The sequence below is a fragment of the Pomacea canaliculata genome, linkage group LG13, assembly GCF_003073045.1.
Source record: "Pomacea canaliculata isolate SZHN2017 linkage group LG13, ASM307304v1, whole genome shotgun sequence".
Lineage (NCBI taxonomy): Eukaryota > Metazoa > Mollusca > Gastropoda > Architaenioglossa > Ampullariidae > Pomacea > Pomacea canaliculata.
In genome coordinates, this window is record NC_037602.1 from 6,039,464 (window position 1) to 6,046,075 (window position 6,612).

A 6,612-nucleotide genomic window follows, 5' to 3' on the forward strand; every position below is an offset into this window, starting at 1 on the left:
AAAAGAGAGATGCTAACAAGTGGTTATTAAGAAGCTTGCAGGAAATCTGAAATTGTCCAAAGAACTACAAGAGATATGGGCGGCTCTGCTCGATGACGCTACTGATGACTCGAATGCACTCTATCTGATGTTTGTGATGCCTGGTGGTGTTATGGATTTTTTTATATATATATAAACTTGTCAGCTTGGTCAATACCTTTTTTTGATTAAAATGTTTTTTAATTCCTGGAAATTAAAGAGGTACAGTGATTAACTCGGTTTTTTGAACTAATTCGTTTATCACGGGATCAAGGGGAGATCGTTCACCAAACGAAACAGGATAGATTCGTCACTTCTCTAGACGTGACGAAACTGGCGAAAACAAGACACTTTTGGAGGATCCTTCATAGGAAATATGGAACTGATAAATTTCGTTTTCTAAGCCCCAGAAATATGGCCTATTTTACTGGCCTTGAATTGTATATTAATTATGGTTATAAAAACTCATGAAAGTTCCTCAACAAAAGAAATCAAGAAATTAAAGTGGGTAATTTTTTAAAAACAAACAAACAAACAAAAACATAAATAAAATGTTTACAGTCAAGTACAGTAATTGTGTTTCATTTTTAACTGTATCTGTTACTAACTTTATGGCAGGAGGGAATGAACTGTGGAGGGAGGAGGGAGGGGGATGGGTTTTTTATTGTTTTCGAAGGGAGTCCTCTTCAATAAAAACAGAGGGTAACTCTCTTCGGGTGTTTTGTTCTCTGGTCTTTTGCTGAGGAAAACAGAATCTTGCTCTGCACTTGCTTGTCTGATTGTCTTAAAGGAAAGAATTTGTCATTGTTTTGCTGTTTTTCTCCTTGCAAAATTTTGCAGGAAAGGGCATAACTTGTCAATTAAAAATGTTACTGCTCTATTTGCTACACTTTATCAGTAATTTGCAATACAGTAACAGTAACAATTTCATTGATTGCTCGGAGGTTTCCGACAAAACGTCACGTCTGCTCTTACGAGCTGCTCTGGTCTCACTCACGACTGATGACGCAAGGCCAAGGCAGCTGGGCGACGAATGAACGCCATTTCGACTCAACTGTGACTCATCTCGGACGTTCGGTATGTTCGAGTTCCAAATTTTGTTCGGAGTTCCAAGAGACAAATTTTCTCGAATTTCATGTCGCATACCGATTTGGTCGAAAGTCAAGGCGGTTCGGAGGAACGTGAGGTATACTGTATTTGGTAAGCCTATGTTCGTTATCGTTGTAACGAGGGGTTACCGCAAGGTTACTATTACCAGGCGAGCGCAATGTATCTCAACATTGTAATCATTAGCGTTATCGAGAGCCTAGTCTTGGAGTCTTTGACACTCATGAGAGTAATCCGGGTTAGCTCCAAAGCTTTAGCTCGCAGGTGACAGCTTATTCTTACATTAAAGTTTCGCGTTATGTTCGCCACAGATTGATTAACGAATTCACCTAATCTTCGAAATGTTTGGGCTGGTTCAGATTCAGGATGACTTTAGATGTTCGCCTCATCTATCCCTGCAATGTTTACCCAAAACGGGCTGATAAGTAATAATATTTTACGAGATATCGTTCCGGACTAACAAACTGAAAATCTCAGAAGTTTGTTTGTTTAAAGAGTATTTTGTCTTTTGGTAGGCAGTTATCGTCAGCGCACTCATGGCAGCAAAGAACATGCATCACGTGAAGGGGCAGTATTCTGGCGGCTACTGAAAGTGTGCCGCTGTTCATTAATTGTCTTTCCGGAATGCATTGCAGAGTCTCTTTCCAGGGTGGTACTGAGAGTGGAAAACATGATCTCTGTAGACTGCCAATAGTTCTGTTCTCAAGAACAACAACTATGACAACAGGTTGTCCTCTAAAGGTTTTGGACAATCTTGTGAAGATCCTCACCTAACCCATACCTGATGATGTGTATAAAACCTGCCTTTCAACCCTACTTGCTACCATGAAAATAATACTTCTCCACGTGTATATAATTGCTGTTTAGTGAGTAACACACAAGAACACAGTTTTAATAAATCCCCCCCCTAATCAAAAGTTTTTCACCTTATTTTTAAACAATATGATGTGAGCTTGATTATATGCTATATAAACAGTTTCTTCTTGTTCTTGTTGTTGTTGTTGTTGTTCTTGTTTATGTTCTTGTTCTTCTTCTTGTACTTCTTCTTGTTCTTGTTCCTGATGTTCTTCTTCCCACCAGCTTGCGGTCTAGTAAGCGAAAGTGAGGCCGAGTACAAATGAAGTAGGCGACCTTTAACCTCCATCGTTGTTGCTGATCCTGCTGGTCGTGTGCATCTGAAGAGGATCTTATTCCATTCCAGGGAGACAGGTCCGCTAATCACTGGGACAGGTTTCACAAACTCGAGCAAGAAAGAATTAAAAAAAAAAAAAATCAATGAGCATCGTTCGATGCAACGATCACGAAACTCTTGACAAAGGGCGAAGCCTCACTCTGTCTGTCCTGTTGATGAGATTACTGGATGGAGCAGCTGCCTCAGTGGGTCCGTGCAACCACTCCTTATCGCTCGGCTAATTATCGCACTACTAGGGCGCGGGCTTCTGTATCTCGGTTCCGGAAGCAGCCTGTTCTTCAAAGAAGATTCTTTCAAAGGGGAGACAATCTCTCAACAAAACGCCCGCGCAGCAAGGATTACGGAACCTGATAGAAACTAAGGCGATGGCGCTCAATCTTGCAAGACGTGTGTGTGGATGAGAAACAAGAGTGCGGACAGGATGTGGAGATAAGCTTGTTGAAATTATAGCTTCAGGACTGAGTGAGCCGTGTGGAAATAATGTGAGAAGAATGATCACAGGAGAAAAATGAGGGTGGGGGAGAGAAAGCAGCATGTGTGCGAGAGAGAGAGATAAAGAGAAAAAGTTGAAGAAGACAGCCACTTGAATCTGTAATTAATCGTCCGTTAGGGAACAAATAAACGGTTTGCACATTTAAGTACCTTTCCCATTTCTTCATAAATTCATCAATGGAAACCCTTCACACAGTTTCCCCGTAGAACCTATTTATGTCTGACACTAAACAATCATGCTGCTCTACAGACGAGGTGGGCTGCGTGGACCCGGATCAGTGCAGGATGGTCTGTGAAAATCCTGCAGGATGCACCAACATCGCCTATCCAAAGCTGGTCATCGAGCTGATGCCCACAGGTCAGTGACCTTTCGTTCTTCTGTCTGCTGGTAACACACACATCAGATTGAGAGAGTAATTTAAAAAAGTCGGGCTTCACTAGGAATTAACATGAATTAAAATGGGATAAATAAAAGAAAGTATAAAGTATTAAAGGGGATAGGTATCGTGGGGAGTTGATGCACTTGACTGTAGAACAGAAAGTAGCCGGTTCGAGGCTTCCTTAGACGTGCAGCTAGAAAACTCACCCTTTCCACTCCACTCAACCGCCACTTTTAGCTGCTTTGGGAAACGAGTATCTGATAGATAAGGGGAGGTAAAGGCATAAACACGGTAGACCACTCACGTTCTGTTATTCCTACGGTCTCTAGGTCACTGGACTTTACCTCCAAAAAGGAGATAATGCGGTTAGCTGATTCAAAAGTTTCAGAAGTTGTTTTCGTTGAGTGTACGATACCCTCAGAGTAGATACCCTCCGAGTAAAATGTGACCAGTACTGTTGGTTTCATCGAGTAAAGAATTTGTTAAAAAAAAAAAAAAGAAAAGAAATCCCCCGCCCCACCACACACAGACAAGTCAATAAAATGTATCTCATAGTAAACGGTAAAAAGTCGTATCCTCTCACCTGTGTGTAGTTACTGTGCTTTCATTTCTCCGAACCATTGACAGTCATGCCATGTTCTGCTGCCAGGTCTCAAAGGTGTCATGCTGGCAGCCATGATGGCGGCCCTGATGTCCTCGCTGACGTCAGTCTTCAACAGCTCAGCGACCATCTTCACCATCGACATCTGGAAGCGCTTCCGGATCGCGGCCACAGAAACTGAAATGCTTGTTGTGGGCAGGTCTGCACCATTATTTGTCACTTTAACTCACTTTCTGTGTTTCTGGACTGTTTACTTTTGTTTGTTGTCGCTACTGCTACTGCTTATGTTATGATTGGTGTATATATATTACAGTACCACTACAATATCTTATTTTGCTTTCAGTTGCTTTATATTGAATGCCTCTACATGACAGGAACACGTGTCGCGTGTTTTTTATGTTAATCTTCTGGAAATATTTATTTCCCCTAGTATTGTTTTAACATTCTTTTTTCGTAAATGCTAATGAAATTTGATTGTTTGTGTGCGCATGTGACTCTGTGTGTGTTTGCGCGCGCGTGCTTACATGTGGTGTCTTTAGAGTCTTCGTCCTGATCCTCATCGGCCTCAGCATCGTCTGGGTTCCAGTGCTGCAAGCCTCACAAGGAGGACAGCTCTTCAACTACATCCAGGCTGTAACTGGATACTTTGCTCCTCCCATCCTGGCTCTGTTTCTGTTAGCCATTCTATGGGAGAGAACAAACGAACAGGTTTGTATACAATGAGTTACAACTGAACCTGCAACATCCACACGTAATGTCACCATGACAACAGCATTCTATAACGACATTATGCTGTAAAGAATTGGATAATTTTGATCTTTAATCTGCCATTAGGGCGCCTTCTGGGGTCTGATGGTGGGGCTGGTGATAGGGATCGTGCGGATGGCTCTCGACTTTGGCTACGGGTCTCCCGACTGTGGGGAGGAGGACACGCGGCCGGTCATCATTCGTCGCCTCCACTTTCTTCACTTCACCATCCTCCTCTTTGTCGTGTCTTTCGTGGCCACTGTGGTCATCACTGTGCTGACCCCGCCCATCAAGAAATCACATGTAAGTGTTTGTAGTCTGGCCCTCAGTAACAGGACAGGACACCTCTATCTTTCTTGTTGTGTTTGTATTTTTATGTTTTATCTATGTATGTGTATGGGTAACAATGAAAACAACGAAAAATGTTAATCTTTATATTAACCAGAAAGTGCGGAATTCCTATAGAGAAGGGGTAAAGATAGTGTAGGTCTTTTGCTAATCGGCCGCCTGCCCATCATTTTATCTTTCTGTTTGTGGTATTTTTGCAGTTCTACCTGTCTGTCCAACATTCTGTCCTTTTGTCAGTTGTTCCGTTTGTAATTCATGTTTGTGTGTCAGTCTATTTTGTATGTCTTGAGGTATTGCTCCATGTCCATCTTGACCTGGTGGATGGCAGATCACGTGACCATATCCTTCGCGAATGTTGCGTTTTACAGTTGATCCGCTTGACCTGGTGGACACGCCACAGTGAGGAAGAACGAGAAGAGTTTCCCGAAGAAAAGGCCAGACACGAAAAGGTCAAGGCCAAGATAGCGGCTAAGGTGGATGAGGAGGAATTTAAAGGTATTGCAAAAAATTGTTCATCTTGATACATTTTGTCCGATCTTACAGTCATAAAGTCATGATGTGTGTATTTCTGGCAAAACACAGGAACTAGTTACAAACTCCATAAACATTTGCTACAGCTAATAAGTCTGAGAGAGAGAGAAGGAGAGAGGAAAAAGGTCAGTGGTGTGATGATCAAAACAGATGAAGAAAATACAATACCATTTATGCAAATCAACATATTTTTACAAAATTATTTTGTCTGTCTATAGTTTCAGACACTAGAACATTGCCCGCTTGGCGGCGCTTCCTGTACGCGTTCTGCGGCTACGAGCAGCCAAAAGACGTGGACATGTCGCAGGAGGAAGAGAGTGCTCACAAGAAACTGCTGACGTCAGTGAGGGAAGACAGAAGGTGGAAATGGTTCGTCAACATAAATGCCTTGATACTGATCACTTTCGGTGGTTTCTTATGGGGATTTTTTGGATGAACAAATTACTGCTGGTCAACAATGTCATCTCTCCACTCGTCCATCTTACTGTCCGAGATACGGGTGTGGGTGGAACACGAAGTGTGTTCGGGTTTTGAGGACGAGTATCTTGCAGCTTGATACGTTTGTGCATGTGTATATATAAAGCTATTTAAACGGAGTTCTCTGTGTTCGATGTGTATTGAAGTTTTGTTTCAAATCATGCGTTCATGTTTATATTACAGCATACCAATTCCATATATTTTTTATTTCTTCATTTATTTTGTTTGCAAGCAAGAGAGTGTGAGCTAAATAATACGTAATGAACCACCAACAACCATGAACCCATATTCACATATAACAGACACACCTCTACAACTAACACTTTCCACTCTTTTGCTTTCTATTCTCTCCGTGGTTTTTAAGTTTGATGTTGTGCAAAGAGAACTGGTGTCTTCGAACCCTCCGCTACCGTCCGAATGTTAATGAAAAAAAAACAACCTCCAATCCTACGACTAAGCCCGTCCTGCTGACTTCAGTTCCAGGGAAGAATTCCAGTCACGAAGTGCCTCGCACTAAATGAAAAGAGCAGATCCAAGCTTTTAGCGAGTGGAGGTACTTTGCATGACAAGTTCATCTTATTTTCTGCCTTTCATTTTAAGCTGATTTTGAGGGCATCTGCCAACAGCAAACGATTTCGGATGCCATATTACCCGGCTGTAACCTCTCAGTTAATTAGACGATGATATAATGTTATTGCTTCTAAAAGCCTCACATTAGC

At 42.0% G+C, this 6,612-nt stretch overlaps 1 protein-coding gene across 1 annotated transcript; it reads left to right on the top strand.

Annotated features, from left to right (window-relative positions):
* The first annotated feature begins 2,133 nt into the window (after positions 1-2,133).
* On the top strand, positions 2,134-6,096 carry LOC112553982 (sodium/glucose cotransporter 4-like). The gene is made up of 6 exons (XM_025221529.1): positions 2,134-3,167; positions 3,839-3,989; positions 4,330-4,498; positions 4,625-4,840; positions 5,254-5,380; positions 5,635-6,096. Exons 1-6 carry the CDS (start codon positions 3,026-3,028, stop codon positions 5,850-5,852), a joined length of 1,023 nt encoding a protein of 340 aa, XP_025077314.1. The 5' UTR covers positions 2,134-3,025; the 3' UTR covers positions 5,853-6,096.
* Positions 6,097-6,612: the final 516 nt, after the last annotated feature.

Excerpts from the sequence above, each read along its gene's own strand:
- LOC112553982 (XM_025221529.1), top strand. The coding sequence starts at position 3,026 with ATGTCTGACACTAAACAATCATGCTGCTCTACAGACGAGGTGGGCTGC. Across the intron at positions 3,168-3,838 it reads CATCGAGCTGATGCCCACAG|GTCTCAAAGGTGTCATGCTG; the intron begins GTCAGTGACCTT and ends TTCTGCTGCCAG. Across the intron at positions 4,499-4,624 it reads GGGAGAGAACAAACGAACAG|GGCGCCTTCTGGGGTCTGAT; the intron begins GTTTGTATACAA and ends ATCTGCCATTAG.